Source organism: Sinohyriopsis cumingii, chromosome 12, assembly GCF_028554795.1.
Source record: "Sinohyriopsis cumingii isolate HCF-2022 chromosome 12, ASM2855479v2, whole genome shotgun sequence".
Taxonomy (NCBI): domain Eukaryota; kingdom Metazoa; phylum Mollusca; class Bivalvia; order Unionida; family Unionidae; genus Sinohyriopsis; species Sinohyriopsis cumingii.
The window spans coordinates 47,218,990-47,238,412 of NC_142972.1; the positions used below are offsets into that span (position 1 = coordinate 47,218,990).

Genomic DNA, 19,423 nt, shown 5'->3' on the forward strand with positions numbered 1-19,423 from the left:
GGAACAAAAATACAAATGTTGATTTTCAATTTAAAAGAGGAATGACTCCTCTAGGATTCTTTGAAAGATTTAGGGATGTCTTAGCGTCAAAACATAAATGTTCTCTACATTCAAAGAAATATACTCAGAACTGAAACTAGTACTTAGAATTGAATTCAACTTCTCTGTGTTGCATGAAATTAGATATACACTGAAGTTACAATGAAATCTGATCATTTGAATCTAAAAGCACTATATTTTTAGTATTGTTTAACCAGACTCTTGCATGGCTCAATGTGGTCTTTGCCATAAAAGAAACTGGTAAAACTGGAGTATTTCCAGCAATGCCAGAATGAGGCTTTCCCAACATTTTCATTGGCTAGTAAACAAAGGCAATGTCTCATGTCGCTGTAATGGTAACATGATGTCACATTTCACCTACACCACTCCCTCATTAAACTGTTCTGGATAACTCACAAACCCACTTATAATGTAGGGTTAGGCAAAGATCCCATTTTTTTTAAAGTGGAAAAGAACACCTCAAAAATTGGCCCCATTTGTTGAATGTGAAGAAAATCACAATCAAAATTGTTAAATGAAACCTTAATGGATGACTTTTATTATCAACAAAAATGATTCAACATCTTGAAATTCCTAATCTTTAATAAGAATATATATGTTTTTTTAAATTTTCTTTCCAAACATTCTCAGTACTCGATAAATATCAATATCTGATGAAATTTCAGTCAATTAAAATGTCACTAGTACCTACTGGTGGCAACACTTTAATAAATAAATACCAATTAAAAAAATTTTGTCAAATGAAATGTGCCCTCTTGTATCCAAACATAAAAAATGTAATTCTTCCATCACAGCTATGTGAAAACCTAATTTAGTGCCGACCATGTTTTGATCTCCAAGTTGTGGAAGCATTAATTGTATTGTTATGCTCATTTAAAGCAGACCTGTTTTGCATTATCCTGGTAATTATTTTGTTTGTAATAAATCAAACAAAGGGGGTGGAATAAAAGGGAAACTAAAAGGCATGTAAATCCTACCTGCTAGCACTCGTGGTCATGTGTCAGACTGACTCATTTCAACTAATCAGTCTAACACCATTATAAATATTATTATGTAAGTAATATAATTAAACTACCTTAACTAAGCCTACTTATTCACAAACGTGATCAAAGATAATAAGGCAAACAAGCAAAATGAGTGTTTGGTGATTAAATAAGCTTTGTATCACAGATACAGTTTATTATGGAGAAGCAAGTTCCATTCTTTAGCAAAATTAAAATTCCTTCATTGGCACTCAGATTTTCTCAAGGATGAGAATATTTTCATTATTACTTGCAATGAAATCACGGCATCAATATTTTCCTAACTGAACAATAATAACAACCAAACATTGAGTTTCAATGTTTTTCACAGTTGTTTCATGAAATAAAAACTGTCCCTATTTTTTGGAAGAAAAGAGTTTTGTATTGAACCAACAACAAAAAGCAGTGACATAATACACAATGTATTTGTATACATGATTGTTGTTGAAAGGCCTTTGAATAATGTTGTTTCAGAGGTTAGGTATTTTGAAAGTAAAGGTAATTTACACAGAAAAGCAAACAGCTTCTTTAGAAAAAGCTCTTTCTAAACAATTATTCCCAATGCAATTATAAAACAAATGATCAACCATTAAACAGCCCTATTACTCCCCTTCCCATTATCTTGATGTCCAGTTTGAATGGCAACCTTTTTCATGATTTCTTCTTATATCCCTCAGAAACTTGCATTCTTGCTTATAATGTAATCAAACTTTTGGATCCTGCTGTTCATGAGTTATCACGGAAGAAGTGTATAAAACTTTAACATTTTCACTGGCTGATTGGGACATTATCTCTGCACAAGTAGTTGCATTAAATATTATCCTTATCTTTCCAACATTAATTTGGCTTGGATTATTGTGGAAAATATGTTTATAGAAATTTAGAGATATGGAGTGATGTCTTTGTAGATACACAACTAAAATGCTTTGTCAAAGTGCTTTCTATCAGGCGCAGTGATCAGAAAAGCATTTTATCAAAACTTCATATGGCCAAGTTATTGTGGAGCCATCTTTGAGTGTGGTTGACTGAGACCACTCTATATTGGGGATGCAGTGACTGGATTGTGAGCAGAACAAAGTACTTTAATATAAATTAGTACTACTTGATTTAACTGAGGCTTTATGTACAAAAGGTCATTAAAACTAATTAATCTTCATTAGTTTAACAATATAGCTATATTAAATAACATACAATTAAAAAATAATATGTATTTAAATATAAATTGACCATGACTTTAAATATCAAGCTAAAACATTAAACACATTATTCAACATGGCAAGCAAGGACACAAGCATAAAATGTGTAAGATTTGAAAAAATAACTAAATGATAACTAGCGATGGAAGCTACTAGAAATATCTTGGCTTCTGACTGCATCCTGTTTCCCTCCACCCTTTTCATTGGGTTGCATTCTGGATCTGAAACTTTCTTTGCCATGTGCACATCCCCATGAAAGGTCATGCCAAATATGATTACTTTCTCTCTCTCTCTCAATCAGTGTGGATGGAATTATGATTATAGTCTTATATGTCAACCACCCATTTTCTACTGCTGCAGGGGATGTATCCAGGCTCTGAAAATCTTAGTTGTTATGTGCACATTCATGTGAAAGATCACACTAAATATGGTCATTCTTTCTCAATCACTGCAGAAAGAGTTCTGGTTCCAGTTATAAGATAAACTTACTGCTGAACAGATGCACAGATGGAAGGGCACAACTGACCCAAATATATCCATCAATGTGTTGATAGAATGAAGTCATTCTTGAGGCAGTACCAGCTTCATCCTCTTTCTTGTATATTCCCAAACTTACCAATGAAACTTTCACAACTTACATAACAAATCCGAATAAACGTCATTTTTGTTACAATTTTCAAGTGTCAAACCTTTAGTGTGAAGCAAACTATTTAAACTTCAAGTGACAACACAGCTGGATCTAACTGGAGTTGCAATATCAAGGTGTAATAAGCTTTAATCAGCCAAATAAAGTTGAATTTATTCATCCTATTCTTAAAAACGTTGTAAAACTTTGTTGTATGATGTGATTAAAACTAAAAAATGTATCAAATAGATAATAATAACCTCTTGAAATCATAAATATAACTCAACATAATATGACAACTCTATTTGCATAAAACTGTCAAACTTTATGTTATGTAGAAAAATACCCACAATTTGGTTAATTTAAATGGCTAGAATTCTGCAGAGTGGCTGCATAACCCCTTGCTTTTCTGTTATCCTACAAAAGTGTCCTCATTCCAAATTTACATCCCAAGGGGATGGTTCAAAAGATCAGTTCCAGTGATACCCCATGATTTTAAGTCTTTATTGAAAATGGTTATGTGCCAGATGAACATGCACACATGGACAGGTAGCATAACAAAATCCATACCATTTCTTAGAAAAAAGTGTGGCTGTAAATTTATCTTACCTCTATCATAACTGCGTAAGTGGAGGAATCCATGGAAAACAGGAAAACCTTGTAAAGATGCATTCAGCTGTGAACAGGCAACAATATTCACTTTTCACTTGCACATATTAGCACTGGGTTTTGGAAACAAAGACTTACACCAACCAACCAAATATTATTAATCAAAGGTCTGATTCCCAAGGGAATGAAAAATGATAATGCACCATTAAAAATTTAAAGCACTAAGAAAAAGCCATGCAAATTTATTTGAAAATGAACAGAGGCAAGAGAATTTGAGTACCTCTAATGGGGAGCTGAGTAAAAATTCTCCATAGGAATGTTTGGAGCATTCATGAGGTTTTTCTTTGTGAATAACCATCTGGTATTTACGATACACTTCAAATGACTCCTCGTAACTGTAGCGCAATTCCTTGGAGGCCGGGTGAGTACGAACCAGTTTAATCTAGAGAGAGAGAGAAAAGACAATAAAAGACAAAACAAACCTGTAAAGGAGAGTCCACCAAGAATCTGGTGTATTGTTTTTTGGTGGGTTTTTCGGGAGGGTCTTTATGAATGGTTGTTTGGTAGCGGTGGTAAACACTATATGACCCATCAAATGAACCTTGGAATTCTTGACTCTGTGGATGGGATCTTACAAGCCTTATCTGAAACAAGATATTTTCTCTTTATATTTGCTTAACTATGTGTTACTGGTGCTATATACATTTCAAGGCATACATGTGATATGACTTGCAATACATATATACAGAAAACTAAATGTGTTTTGTTCCAAGCTATAAATGAATGAGTTTCATATAGTGCAAGAATATACCAAGGCCAGCAGGCCAGATCAATACATGCAATATGTGCAATGAGTTCTTTCCTGCTGTCTTGGAATGGAACACAAATGTGATTATATACTATGTAGTTACTATGACAACTGATGTTCCAATTTTCATACATTATGTGCTTGTTATGAACCACAAATTAATGACTTAATGAAATGTAAACATAAATAAATAAAATGTTCAACCCCATTTTCCTAAATTTAGACAATAACCATATAAGTTATTTTTCAAAACAATTAAAACTGATACCCATAACAAACAAGAACTATGTTTTAAGAAACACATGATATGCCCCTAAGCCTAGATGTCCACATATTAAAGGGCATATCCCCATGGCCCCAAACCAAGTGCAAGACCCAAAGGCTGGAATGCTACAGGAAGTAAGAGAAGTATATGTTTTTATAAATTCAAAAACAGGTTATAAATTAGATACACAAAAAAACTATTACCAAAAAACTATCATACTTTAAGATTCAATAGTACCTACCATGGACATAACCCATAACTCATGAGCACAAGTGGTTCAAAGGGATAGATATGGTTCCATTCCTGAGTCAGGCATATATGCAGAGATTTAAAATGAAATAAAGGTATCTCCCTGATATTCTCCAATATTTGTACATAAAAAAGAGAAAGGTATAAAGAACCTAAAATTTTTGTTATTTGGTTTTGATTTGGGCTTGAGACTACACAGCTAGACCTTACTTCTGATATGCATCTCATACAAGATTGCTAGCTCTGCATGGTTATTTTGACTTCCTGAACTTATGAGGTAATTTTTTTTATAAAAATGATCAATATATTTTTAGTGTTTTTATATTTTGAAATTTCAAAAGTGCCTTTCAGAAAATAGTAAAGCCTACACTGTGAAAATTTGTTTTATTTTCAAGAACATACACAATTAGTGCACTCTGCACTATTTCAAGTGCATTTCACCAGCACAAAAAAGCAGTCATTTTCATTCAGCTGTCTGCTTCAGACATCGCATAGTTTTCCTAACTGTGAAAAATGTTAATGTCAAACCAAATAGGTGAAAGCAATGTAAATGTATGTTAAGTTTCTCTTCACTATTAGAACTGTAGAGCAAACAACTTTGCCCTGCATCTTGGCCATATTTAATGGTTCTCTAAAAGACTTGGAGCAGATTGTAGCGATGTGATAATGTTATATTCCAAATACAAATTGAAACAGATAAGATTACCGAAAAATATTTATATATTAAAAAAATAAAATAAAATAAAATAATAATAATAATAATAATATTATTATTATTATTATTATTATTATTATTATTATTATTATTAATCAAAATGTGTCCCTCTTTTGACCTGTTGTTTTAGTGACACTTTAAACACATTATTGTCTATATAATGGTGAGGAAATGGGAGCTACATGTCTTTCCCATGGACACATTAAGGTATCCAACCAGGGCTAGCCTCAACAAATATTGTTCCCGTGTCCCTTGGATTATGAGTCCAATGCTCTATGAACTGAGCTACTGTCACTCCCATGGCAAAGGGAGAAAAGTTATAGAATCATATAATATTCCAACCATTAAGTGAAATGAGTTGGGGTCATTTAAACATCAGAAGAAAAATAAGCAAAGATTTACTATTTTTATAACTCATGGCTCATTCCAAGGATCTTTCCCAAGGCACAAAAGCTGTAAATGGGGAAAGTCTTGGGGAGCATAACACCCTGAAATGGGTAATTTAAGTAGGCTGCCATGCTAGACATATAGGATGTACAAAAAGTATGTTTTATTTAGATTCAACTAGACCTTGGGATGAATGTGCCTGTAAAGTATGAGGCAATCCTCCAAGTAGTCGAAGATGAACAGCAGTAATGTACATGGTAACAGATGCCAGAAGAGGGATGCCCAACCATGGACAAATGGCCATCGCATAAGCTCCTCTGGTCTATGACCAGCAGAACTAAATAGTGAGGGTGCAAATGCAAATGCAGAACACTAAAAGAAAATATAATGAAATGCATTTAATGAATATATTTTAAATTCACTTAGTTTCAGACTGCCATTAAACTTCCATGATGGAAAGCCCTTTTGCATAAAAATCCAATTTCTTTACCGACAATTTTTCAATAATTGCAAGCCATGTAATTGTTTTTGTTCAGGCAGACATAACAAACATATTTTATCTGATGACCAACATCAACAGTATTTGTAACAATATAACCTTTTAAAAGAAACAAGAAATAAAATTTGCTGACAAATAATCTACAACTATATTTTTGACACTGAATGTAGTTGCAAGTATATTTTCAATCATTGTAAATTTAATGTTATATTTTGCATTTTCAAATTTACCATTTTATTATAGGAAACTAGTAATAAGACTTTAAAAAAGTTCTCTCCTTTTAAAACCTTTGAAAATGGAAAATACTACTTTGGTGAATTCTTTCTATTTTTATTACAAACATAAATGAAACAATGCATAGCAGTGATAAAGATTAAATCCAAAGCATTATCGTGTCCATAAACAAACAATGATAATATGATATCTGAAATGCAACGTGCATTGAATGCAAACAGAACACAAACAAAACAAATTCTGAATGCATTTCAAATGCAAATGAAGCATAAAAGAAATGTAAATAACATATAGCTTTGGTAAAGCTATATAGCTTTGGTAAAACACCATATATACTTGCTTTTATGCCTAGTCAAGCGGCAAACAACAATGATCCTGATCTGCAGTAGCATAATCCACCTGTAGATTAGGATCTATTTTGTTCTACTGATTACTCTCAACAAACTGCACAGACCCAGATCTTCTGGCAGATCTAGGTCTATGCAGTTTGCAACTTGACTTAATTTATAAGTGACTATGGAATTCAAAGCAAACTGGTATTCATTGAAGTGTAATTTGGTACATGTAAGAGTGCTGATACATGGATATTGGTGTGGTGAAAACATTGAAATACTTCTAGTCTGTTTGTAATTAAAAAACTGTGAATTGAAAACCTACATCAACCCCTCCCCCAACATAAAACATGCAGGATTAAATATGTAATTAAGCAAATTAATAAGTAAGTTGTGTTAATCCAAAAATACTTACCCAATCATATTAACATTAGGGATATAAGTCTGCCACCTCACAAATCCAGCCCTACTAAAAAGATGAAAATCACCTTTTCCTGTCTAATATAGATAAAGTGCAATAACTCTTGCCCATTACCTCCCATTGCCACTGCCAAATGCTGCTTGTTTTTAAGCTGAGTGATATACTAATGAGTCGGGTGGTTGGTGGGGTGGTTGGGAGGACTTTCAAGTAATGTGATTGGGTAAGTATTCTCGGAGAAACGTAATTTATTTAAAAGTTTGCTTTCTCCTTCAGATACAGAATAGGTAATGGGGGAGGGACCTCTAAATTGGGTGTCCTTCAAGGAGATGATGGCTGGATTCCCCATGCTAATGATAACTTGTTCTCTTAATTACATTAGCAACACAGCCTATGGTCACTTGATCTGTGACCCCTACATATGGTTACAGTGATTATTGAAATCTTGTTACCTGCAAACATCAAAACGGAAACCTTTGATAGCAATTAGGGCCAAGTGTTTCTCCTTGAGGAGCAAGAGAAAATATTTGGCCAGTTGAGGCACTCAATGGGATGATGTTATTGATATGGCCACACTCCCTGGAAACACGACACTTTCTCTCATAAGTCTTCATAATAGAGGGCCTTCTTGCTCTCGAGATTCTCTCACAATCAAAAGTTTACATTGCTGGTCTCACAAGGCTGTCCAGACAAGAGCCAAGCATGAAGATGTTCTGAGTAGGGATGGAACACCCATGACCGACACTGCTTGAGAATTAGATCGAGTAGACTAGTAACAAAGGACTTGTCCCATATGAGTGGACTGTCAGAATTATCTTGTACTTCCAACCCCATAACTTCTGTGTTATTTTGGGTATCAAGACCATTGAAGTGTAGACAAATGCCCACAACCCCTCCCAAATGATTGGTGGAGTATCCATGACCCAAGCTTCTAGGTCTAGAACTGGAGAGACAAAGGTGGGCAACTTCTGATTCAACCTTGATGCAAAAGGATCAATCATCAGATGCCCTCAAAGTGCACTGATCAAATAAGACTGATTGATTGAGAGACCATTCCATGTGAATGTCTTGACATTTCCTATAAAGAGTGTTGGCCAAGCCATTGAGACTGCCAGGAATTGTCTGATTTGTACTTTAATATTGAAATTGTCACACTAAGACAGAAACTGCCAAATCTGAACATACAGATCGGGTGATTTGGTGCCCCCCCGTTTGGGAAGGTAGGTCACCACCACAGAGTTATTGGACAAAATAAGGGCCATTTTGCCTTTGAGTCAATCCTTCCTTGGTGAGAGGCATTGAAGACAGCCTTAATTTCTAAAAGGTTGATGTGGAGAGGCTGCTTCCCTGACTCTTATGTGCTACTGATAGCAGTGAAGTCTGGCAACAGGTGGACACACCAATCATGCATACTGGCATCAGTACACAGTAATTTCTGCTTGGGGATTCTCCAGCGAGATCCTTATGGTCAGTCAACCTGGGTTGCACCACTGATGCAGGAATGATTGTATCTTGGGCATTATCATGACTGTTTGATCGAGTGGAAATGGGTGCAATTGTGCTAACAACATCATTTGTAAGGGATGCATGAAAAGACAGCATAGTGAGATCAAGTCTGCCGCCTGTATAACACTGAATAATCCAAGGAGTTGCAAGAACTCCCTTGCTGAAATGCAAGTCCTGTTGGAAACAGACTCATTGAGTTTAAAGATCCTGAAAACACGAACACAAGGAAGCCATACCTGATTGGTTGGTGACAAACTCCATACCCAGATGGACAAAAAGTTGGGATGGAAAGAGGCTGGACTTTTCCCCAGTTCATTAGAAACCCTAGATGATATAAATGTGAGAGAAGATCTTTTCTGCCTTGGAGTACAATAGAACTTACATGTTTATGGAGGATGTCATCCAGGTATGCTGCTATCATTGTAGATAAAGTCGATCAGAATAGGGTGACGGTACAATCCATGCCCTTGGTAAAAACTCCAATGGCTGATGTTCATGCCAAAGGGTAGGAATTGGAACTGATAAACTGTATCAAGGTAAGCAAATGGAGAAATATCCATGACACGGGGTGGATAAGGACATGAAAAAATGCGGTGCTCAGATTGAGACTGAGATCATACTCATCCTGTTGGATGGAGAGATGGATTAATCTCGCCATCTCCACCTTGAATTTTGGTGGTGAAATGTATTGTTTGAGGTGACTCAGGTCAATGATCAACCTCAACTTGCCATCTTCCTTCCAAATAGGAAGCAGCCTGGAATAAAACTCTGGAAAATGTGGTTCTGGTAAAAATGAGTGGATTGTATCTCCTGCTGTAGAAAGGCATCCTTCTCCCAATCTGACAGCACATCCATGAGGGGAGAGGAGAAAAGGGGAGGGGTTGGATAAGTGAAATCCAAAGCCTCGCACAACTGACTTGGATCACCAAATTGTTCTAAGGGAACATGGTGATCTACTGAGCATGAAATTGCAGGAAGTGGCTGCTGACAGGTAGGCTGTCCATGGGTGGTGGGGAAGGTAGGTCAATATCTAGAGTTAGGAGGCTTGAATTCAGAAAAATTTGGTTTCTTGCAGTTGATGCATTGGCCATAAAGCTTAAAAGTCACTCTAATTTGAAAAATGTATATAATCTGCAGAAGAATGATCGTCCAACACAATAAATCCAGATTTAAAGTTGGATAGTCCAATTTTAAGACTAAGATGACTTGGCTTGTAGGAGGTATATAGTACATTGTTATTAATACAGTAGTGATGCTTAAAAACTGGCAACAACTGGAAGTGGCAAGGGGAGGCAAAGGGCAAGAGTTACTGCCCTTTGTCTATAAGAGATGGACAAGAAAAGACAATTTTTGTCTTTTTAGTAGGGTTGGATTTGCAAGATAGCAGAATTATTCCCCTAACATTAATCTGATTGGGGAACATATATGAAGGAGAAAGATATGCAATGCTTCAGCCAGGTCTGACAAAAACATAGAGGGAAACAGGCACCCCACTTTTCATAATGTGGGCTGCAGGTGTGATCGTAACAGGCCAAGTTCATAATAAAATGCAATATTATTTACAAATTATCAGCATATTTTACAGGTTATTTGCATGAAAAATCAAATAAATAAACTTTACTGAAGGGTTCTCCATTTTTGATGCCTCTTACAGTACTCTAACAGCAATCTGATGATCCTCCTTCAGTCTTTGCAAAGTTTAAACGTTCATGCAATTTTTTGAGGGTATGTAGCTGTTTATTTTCAATTGTCTGCCATTGGAGAATTCAGTTCTTCGTTATAAGTTTCACTTTCTATTTGACTTTCATTTTGTTTTTTGTGAGCTCACCAGCTTGTTCACTAGAGTCATCCTATATTGGCTAATTTTTGTCACTTCATGATTTCAGCATGATACTGGGTCCAGAAAATCATTTATCTGCTGTTCCACATTTGCTTCTTAGGAAAACTTCATTGAGTTTACAAATGTGACTGGAAGCATGTACTTGTAAGAATTGGGGGGACTAAAAGAATTTCTTTTCATCACATATATTAATAATGCAGATGTGGAAGTTACCACAATATTTTGCACAGTCTGTTTCATATTTTTCCATAAAGTCTATCGCAATTCAGGTGCATATTGATCTTTTTCTTAACCTCTCAGCCAAGAAATGTTACTAGATATGATGGCTATTTACAGATGATGCTGAGCTTTACCATATATGGGATTGAGAGACTGGGGAAATAAATAGTCCAAGCATAGTGAATAGTGCAATTGAAAAAGATGGTTTGATAGATTTTGTTCATTTTTATGAACAACTGAGCAATTCTGAGATTCAATGATCATTTTGTCACATCTGAATCAGATGAAAGTTTTAACAAATGTGCTTTATTCATTTTGTGTGCACCACTTTTGGCATATACTTTGTGCAAATTCTGAAAGGGTGCATCCTGGCTAAAACATTGAGTCACAAGTCTCTTCATCTGTCTTAGCTCCAATGATGCTTTTATCATGTAGAGTTGAAATATTTAAACAATAAATGTTTGTTGAATGAGGTTAAGAAATATTGTAAAGGCTCCTAAGTATTGCTTATGCTTACAGTATCCATCTGTCCATATATTTACTTAGCAATCTATGTTTGTTCATTCATTAGTTTTTATCAATCTTTATATTCCTGTCCATCCATCAATGCATCCACCCTTCTCTCTCTTTACTTTTATCTCTGCATGTGCATTGCAAAAATGATCTTGCCTGATACATACCTCTAGTTTATGGGCACACTTTTCTGCTCGTTCTGGCTCAGTGAGTAAGTCTTCTAAAGATTTTGCTTTGTTCTTGTTCTTGTCACCTCCAGCCTGTAATATTTACTTTACTTGTATAAATAATAAACAAAACAAAATTTTATGAGAATACAATATTTGCAAAAAGAGATACAACTATAAGGTTAATTTTTCAACTAGGTAAAAAGTGTTTGTGTGTGTGTGTGTGTGTTCCAAGTTATTATATAATTCAACTAAAACATGGCCAGTAATCTGTATATAAAAGGACCATTCAGATAATTAGGTTTTATCTACAGTCATTACAGTTATGTGATGGTCATTTCTTATTTGTAGTTGGCAGGTGGGTGAAGTGATGGTTAAGGTCAATTAAAGCTTGGACAACAAGAAAGTCAGGGCCTGCTTACCAAGCCCATGATTAATGCATGGACATAAAATGACCTTGATCCCAAGATGAAAAGCTGGATAAGCCTGCAAATAATGGACTGTCTGCACTTCATAATAATTCATCCAGCGAACAAAAATCCAATAAAGGAGTTTATGTAATATAAGTCAACAAAACAAACTTGAACAAAAACATCGATGCAAATTTGATTGCACTGTGACTTTAACCCCAGGTCCAAGGGACAAGCATATATGTCACATAATGATTCATGACAAAGATGAAAAAAATCCATCAAGAGTTCTGGGAATAAAAGTACATAAAAGACTTTAATCAAATTTTAATGCAAATTTTCTCTGAATAAGTACTTTGTTTACATGGGTACAGGAACAAGTGAGCTAGTCGCAGAACGAATTGTCTTGGCTTCACAATTAGGCATGGCAGGTATGATGGGAATCCATCAAGGGGTTTAGGAAATACAAGCAAATAAGCCAAAACCTTAACACAAATCTGCTTGTGACACAGACCCCAAGGGTGAGAAAGCATGAAGTTTCCATCCTTTATAATGATTCATGCTAAGTAGGATGGGAATCTATCAATGGGTTTAAGAAGTATATTCATTTAAAATATTAAACCCAAAATGTCAATAAACTGCTGCCAATCTCTCTATCCATTAACAAATAGCTCAACAAAAGATTTAATTCTGCCAATGGAAAACCTAAAACAATGTTGACTTTTGGGTTAAAATACCATTATTTTTTTATTTTTTGGGTCTAAGTTTCCAGTGAAAATCAAAAGAGTCTTTAATATGCTGAAGATACTGACATTATAATATAATGAAATAAAATCCTGGTTACCTAAAGAAACACCTCTTAATTAAACTCTGAATACAACAAATTTGGCCAAAAAGTTATTTTTTGATGACCCTAATCTAGTCCAAGGTTGTTTTAGCCCAGTAAATCAAAAGAATTTTAACTTGTAAAATAATAATGTCAAAATGATAGATGACTTGCAGGTTTAAAAAAAAATGGCCTATATCCTGGGATGAAAATGATTCTTCAAGTTCACCCCCATGGGAAGAAAATTTGAAAATACATGTTTATAGTTTTTTTTTATTTTTTATGGCAAATGCTTTGATTGAAGATGGTTATTTTGGTTAATCAATCATTATTTTGCAAATTATCAATAATGACCATTATTTACAGGTTTTAGTCCTCTATTCCCCATACCACCCCTCCAACTCAGAACATTTAAAACAGAAATTCACACCTGTCCATGCACAGCATGTGCATAAGATTTGATTTTGCTAAAAATAGTTTGAGAAAAGGATGGGGGTGGAGGTGGGGATGTACAAGTAACTTTTCTGTGCATAATAGTCTCATGATTTTGATACATCTTTGTGGGTGGGGAGGTAGAGGAAAATGGAGCGAAGACGATTTTGGTAGGATCTTGGAGATATATTAACATTCTAATAAAAAGCTGGGGACACATGGCATTCTTGTGATGCTTGTTTGCCATTTTGAACTTGTGAACAAAATGGATACAAAATATTACAGGATGAAATTCAGAAAGAAGGAGATAAAGTTGAAATATTCTTTCTGATAATTTTATCCTAAAGTCTTTTCTGCATCAAACTTGCAGAATGAATTAATGATGCAACCTATACAAATAATAGATTTATATAATTATTCTGCTACAAGCAAAGCAAATGCTAAATATACCTTTGATTGCTCCTGGTGAGACTAAGAGCAATTTAAAATAGTCACCTACCTGAGGAAATAAAACCCAAAAATTTTTTAACACAATAAAGACAAAAGACAAAACAATAACTTACGGAACAACTACTATGCCTTCATAAAATTATACTTGTCCATACTGTACCTATCAAGGTTACAGAGAAACAACGAGATAAAATTTATTATAACATTAATACATCATAATGCAAACCTTGAAAGCTGTTGATGGCTGAGGTCCTCCCTGTCCACTGCTAATATTTCCATCAACTCCAGAATCCTTTACTGATTCAACCTTTTGCTGCAGTTTATGTTTCCTGCGCTCAAGACGCATTTCTTTTGCTTTCTTACAGGGTGGTTTAGTTGGGTCTGGACCTACCACTGAAAATGTATGAATAGGTTGATTCACTACCCCACATTCACTACCTACCTTGCAAAACAAAACTCACGTGCTAAACTAGAATGGAAATGACGATAAATTATGTTTCTTGGAGAATACTCACCTGATCATATTTCTGCCATTTAACTTCTACCACATTCTTAATTCAGCCTCTCCATCACCCTTGAAAACAAGAAATGGTCTTTTCCAACTATGTATTATATGGACTATGATAACAGTATCTATGGAAAGAAACTCTTCCAAGAAACCATTATAATTACCTCCCCTGTTTCCAATAGGTGGCTACCTGCATACTGGATTTTCATCAGTTAAAGCTTCATTGAGGATGGCAGCATCTGCACAAAGCTGTGGAAGGGCTTTTCCAAAATGTGATTCAGTAGGTATACTCAAAGAAAAATATTTAATGAAAAAAAGTCCTTTCTTCATCAAATATATTACCAAACCACAATTACATTAGGAAAACAGGCAAGATGAGAAGAAATACAAGAGCATCCACCCTTTACCCTGGTAACCTATTGGAGGATATAATGATAGGAATCCTCAAGTCAAGGGTAAGACCTTTCTCCTAATAAAGACATAATATGAAACTGAGCAACTTGTAACCACTATGAGGCTTGAACTGAGAGAAACATTCATGGTTTCTTGGTGAAGAAACATTTCCAGGCAAAATCAGTAAAATCAGTTGCACTGGCATCAACAATGTCCACTAGATGTCTGGATCACTGCCACTGGGCCCATCAGATTGACTTCCTTTCTTTGTGAGGTTAAACCCCAAGGTAAAAGCTGGAAAAAGTGGACTGTGCATGCCAGCCAAGAGTTATGAATAGAACAGTTGCACTCAAAATGAGAACTGTGAGATGGCTCTCATTTTTGTGTGTGCTAAACTGCTGAACTTCATATAGCTCCTGTCAGCTGAATGGGCATGCAATTCACTAGTCATGTAAGCTGAAGCCAAAACTTCAGGAAGTCTGACATGTATGATAGCTGCTAGATTTAGGTCTTGAACAAAGGTTTCAACTTAGAGATGTCAAGCCAGGTAAGAAACCATTTATAAATCCATTTGGAAAACAGCAAAAGTAACTGCAACTGGCTCAAATAAAAAAATGGCCAAAAAAGAGATATCCTTGCCATGGTCTATATCTATACTACCATAATGTATGCAGGCATAGGAAATCATCAAGCAATAGTGTTTAATAGTGATCTATGCTGATTCTTTTCTTTTCAAAGAACCACAGAAACAAATTAACCAGCTGAGGGAAGGAACCCCATAAATGAGCAATGTTTTTGCACATGTGTGAAAGGATAAGCCACTTTCCCTTATACATATGGTTCCCATGCTTTTCTAAAGATAAATTTCCAGGTCATTTCCAGGATGAAATTAATTGTTTCAGGATTCACATATGATCATTACTGAATGAATTATAGAACATTTTAGCTTATAAAACATGCATTTTCTAAATCTAAAGATGTTTCTATTTTAAGACTCTCCAAAACATCTAAGTCAGAAAAGAAGATCATGTACAAAACTTCAAAATGTATCACATGGAACAAGCTGGACCATATTCTTATAAACTGGCATGCAAGATTATTACAAAGTACAGAATAAAAATTTTAACTTTACTTTGCTGACCTGCAATATGCTACTATGTGGAAACAACATAACGAACATAAATTAGTTTTGTTTCCTTTCAAACCTTTAATTCTAAAGAATTCTATAGCATTGTATATGCATGTTATGTAAAATGTTATATAAAGTTAACATTTTCCAAAACAGTACAACAAAAACAAAAATGCAAAGTATTAGAATCTTATCTTGTAACAAAAAGTTTATCCCTGAATTTATATGTGCCATAAAAAACACAAACAAGATTTTTCCAACAACCTAAACTCCTTAAGATGATTTAGTTAAAAATCCATCACTTAAAAAACATATATAAAATATATAAAAGGGTTGATTTAAATTTTGACAAAAGACCTTCAAAATTATAACTGCTGTATAAACAAGGACTGAATTTTCTGTAAATCAACTTGTCTTCTTGCAATTTGATAAACCAGTCCACAATCCTGTATTGATAATGGGACTCATATCGTTTTTTTTAATACATAATACAATGGATGACAATTTTCCATTTATCCAGAGTTCGATATGAAACCAATGCCCTAAACTACATGTCACAGTGTAATAGTTTCGCACCAAAGTTCAGCTCAGAGATTCGACATCTTGGACAACATTTAGATTATGATGTGGGGTCAGAGAAATTGCAATTGAAAATTTGCAATTTAGTGCCACCATATTAGTCGCTTACCAGCAGGCCTAGCAAATTTAAATGATGTTATATCGACTCATACCTGCAAGAAATCAATAGGAAAATACGTTATTTGCTTAGAAAAGCCACAGATTATAATTGTTATGTCTTTAATCCGCTGACATACTAGACAAAATTAAACCTGACCAGGTACTCACCATTTGCATCACTAGTCACACGACTTCACAAACCTCAATAGTCATGTGCTATAAACAAAAACTCCTTTTTAATGTTGCTGTACAAAAATTAAATTATATTAAATGAAAGTCAGATATCATTGTAAACACCAGACAGAACATATAATTCTCAACATGTTTATTTCAAACAACGACAAGAAATCTGTCAGCAGCAATCTGGCCAGTCCAAGTCATCAAGCAGAGAACACATGTCAACATGGTAGTGAAGTGATACAACAAAAAATCCCGGTAGTTGTTCTTGGCATAAATCTAAATAATTTCGAGTCCTTTCGTACTATTATTTTTATTACAATCAGCTTACAATTTTCCTTTAATATTTATGTTTTTCTAAAATATCTGAATTGGGTTATTATTGATATCATGTGACTGCTATGATGTCATGAACTTGTGGGTTGGTAAATTTGTGAACTCCTGCGACTACCAATGCAAATCATAAGTACCAGGCCATATTTCATCAATGCCATCATTTTATTTGTCTTTCAGCAGATTAAACACATAATAATTTTAATACTCGCAATTTCTGAGAACATAAATCATTTTCATATCGATTTCATGCAGGTATGACTCTATTTAACGATGTTTAAGTTTGCTAGGCTATCTGGTAACCAGTTACACTTTGCTGTCACCATACTGACCTCTTGTGATGCTAGACTGGTTTTCATAAAGAAAAGATACGGATATTGAGCTGTCTGTGGAGAAAAAAAACAAGTCTACTAGACGAATGTAATTCAATGAGCGTTTGGATTGACTCAACAAATATGTTTATGGCAAACAACCAAATGATCTATACTGCAACCTCCGAATATCCTGGTCAAAACTCGTTAAATTTAACTCACGATCAGTTCAGTTATGACTCAATTACGTAATTGTTTTGGCCATCAAATGGTGGCATAAAATTCCGGGTTTTTCCCGACTTTCATCAATATTTGCAAATTTCAATGACTTTTCATAGTAAGGAAATTTGTGTAATTTCTCAAGACTTTTTCCTCAGTTTCCCGGTAGCATAGGAACCCTGCATACACTTCAAAATGGATGGACTCATAGCTTGTGAAATTTTCTTTATAACTGTTTCTGCACAAGATTTTACTGATATGAGCTAAGTATAAAGGATAAGTCTGTACTGGAATGCAAAACCTTCATTTTCAGCTATTGGGAAGGCTGGAAGATGCCTGAATCTTCCTGTGGACATGTATCATTAGATTAAAGTAGGTCACAAACCTAGAATTTGTCACAGCTAGAAGGGGCAAAAAGAATCACCTTGCAGTTCTGATCTCTTATTCTCTTTATCACTCTGGGAATTAGCACTGTGGGATAGAAAGCGTAGTGCAAGGTTCCACTGCTGCTGAAAGGCAGAATATGCACTGTCCAGGCTTCTGGGTCTTGTACTGGACAAACAATGGTGGGTTGCTTAAGATTCCACCAGGTCACAAAGTTATCAACCATCAGATAATCCCAAAGACAACGCTGGTCTGGATATTCCCATCTTGCAAGCCTTCTACAACTGTATAATTTATATCATGCAAATCAGAAGGGAAAAAGTACAATCATCAATGGTAACATATTGTTGGTACATACCCATGGGAAACACCATGACATGTGGTCCCATCATCTACTGAACATGCAGGTGGTTTTGCATCTGTTTGCATTGGTAGAAGAAGCAGCATAGCTGACAATAGGACAGCCATGGCTGAAACACCAACCATGCAAGTCCCCTTAATAGCTCTTCTTTAATGTGTCCTAGCTAAATGCAGCAACAAACCTCTGATCATGCGTATAAGAAATGGCGAGTCATCTGGCAGGACAGATTAGACAGAAACCTGGACAGCCGAAGACATAATAGGTGGATACTGTATGCAATGAGTTTGAATGGCACACTAGCCCAGCATGCAGGGGTACTAATACCCAATGGACTGCCAAAAGGAAGTAAAAAATTCTCTGATCTGGGAGTCTGACAAAAAATAAGAAAGTTGCAAAAGGCTAAAGTTACTGCAGTCGATAGGAAAATTTAGAGGAGCTTAAGAAGGGGAGGGGCTAAAGAGGCATCTCACACTTGTTTGTTTTCAAATTAAGTTTGAAGTGCAACAATCAACTAGGTCTTGTAAACATGTTTATTGAAAAAGTGGACCTGAATCAAAATGAATCCAACATGTTTACCTTCGTTTGCAAGAGGAGAGAACACGCAGAATTTGTGAATGTGTGTACACACACACACACACACACACACACACACACACACACAGAGATATATATATATATATATATATATATATATATATATATATATATATATATATATACACACACACACACATATATATAAACATTATCATGTAAGTTAGACAAGTTTTAGTTTGTACTCTATGGAGATCTGAACCCAGACCCATTGGTAAACGGCACCTATTGCTTTTCCTGTAAGCACCAACTCCTATACCATCCTGACCATGTACACATGTTAATTCTGTTAATATTACCAAGCATTCTCCTGCAGAATCCAGTGATAGCACTTTCCATTCTCTTTGGTGTATATTTGTAATTCTCTAAAATAAATTCTATATAACGTGATTTCTGTCTAATGAATATAGAATGACTGAACTTAGATGGGAACTATTTACTTAGTCAACATGCTATGCACAAATGCCTCTATCACAGACTTTGTAGCATCATTTATTCTGGTGATGTTTGCATGGTCAAGATAGTATAGGGGTTGGTGCTTACAAGCAAAGCAA

The 19,423-nt window shown here is 35.1% G+C and overlaps 1 protein-coding gene across 2 annotated transcripts in view; it reads right to left on the minus strand.

The window, feature by feature from the left end:
• LOC149786398 (arginyl-tRNA--protein transferase 1-like) overlaps positions 1 to 19,423 on the minus strand; it is a 59,803-nt gene that overhangs the window by 23,500 nt on the left and 16,880 nt on the right. The window contains exons 4-6 of one of the 2 annotated variants that reach the window (XM_089976819.1): positions 14,009 to 14,175; positions 11,665 to 11,757; positions 3,793 to 3,954 (exon numbers count right to left, since the gene is read on the minus strand). In XM_089976819.1, coding sequence (XP_089832945.1) covers positions 3,793 to 3,954; positions 11,665 to 11,757; positions 14,009 to 14,175 — 422 coding nt within the window. Of the gene's footprint in view, positions 1 to 3,792; positions 3,955 to 3,994; positions 4,157 to 11,664; positions 11,758 to 14,008; positions 14,176 to 19,423 lie in introns of both variants that reach the window. The other variant, XM_089976818.1, reaches the window with a different exon arrangement.